Source organism: Aureococcus anophagefferens, assembly GCF_000186865.1.
Source record: "Aureococcus anophagefferens unplaced genomic scaffold AURANscaffold_974, whole genome shotgun sequence".
Classification (NCBI taxonomy): Eukaryota; class Pelagophyceae; order Pelagomonadales; family Pelagomonadaceae; genus Aureococcus; species Aureococcus anophagefferens.
In genome coordinates, this window is record NW_008706189.1 from 1 (window position 1) to 903 (window position 903).

Genomic DNA, 903 nt, shown 5'->3' on the forward strand with positions numbered 1-903 from the left:
CTGAGGATCCCCATGCCGCTCCCCGCGGAGCAGCCCGACCCGCACCCGAACATGACGCACCACCAGAACAGGACGTCGTACCCGACGTTCGCGCCGACGAAGTTCGCCCCGACGGACGGCCCGGTCCCGGCGCCGACCTCGCCGGCCCCGACGCCCGCGCCGACGCCGACGCCGATCCCGGCCCCGACGACGTCGCCGACGCCGGCGCCGACGCCCCTCCCGGGCGACCCGTCGGCCGCGCCCGTGTTCGCGCCGACGCCGCGGCCGACGCCCGAGCCGACGCCGCGCCCGTCGCCCGCGCCGACGGCGTCGCCCATCCCGCCGACGGCGTCGCCCGTCCCGCCGACGGCATCGCCCATCACGCCGACGGCATCGCCCATCACGCCGACGGCGGCGCCCCTCAACCCGACGCGGGCCATCACCCCCGCGCCCACGGTCGGCGCTCACGCGCCGACGCACCCGCTCCACACGGGCGCGCCGACGCTCATGCCGCTCAGCCCCGAGGCTCCGCCGCCGCACCCCAACACGACGCACCACCAAACCCGGACGTCGTACCCGACATTCAACCCGACGGAGTCGGGCTGAGCGCCCGCGGGGCGGCGCCCCCACCCCCTTCCCCCAGCCCGATCGCACCGAGACCGCGCGCGCGCCTCGGCCTTTATTTCTCCCGAGAACACCTCCCTGCGTCGGTGTACGAGGCTGGGTTGCACTTCCTGCGCTTGAGCGAACGACGCTTTGAGCGAACGAACGATTGAACGCGAGTTAGATGGGCGGCGTACCACTACCGTTCCGCGGAGAGCTCGAAGACGCGGGCGACGCAGGAGCGCCAGGCGGCGAGGATGTTCGGGCGCGTGTTGAGGCGGACGCCGTGCTTGGCGCAGATGGCCGCGTAGTCGGGGTAGA

General features: G+C 74.6%; 1 protein-coding gene across 1 annotated transcript; it reads right to left on the reverse strand.

The window, feature by feature from the left end:
• Nucleotides 1–60: 60 nt before the first annotated feature.
• AURANDRAFT_69130 (hypothetical protein) lies at nt 61–419 on the reverse strand (the record flags this gene model as incomplete). The annotated part of the gene is made up of 1 exon (XM_009044883.1): nt 61–419. A coding segment is annotated over one exon (359 nt), but the record flags the coding sequence as incomplete, so codon positions are not given.
• Between the last annotated feature and the right edge of the window lie 484 nt (nt 420–903).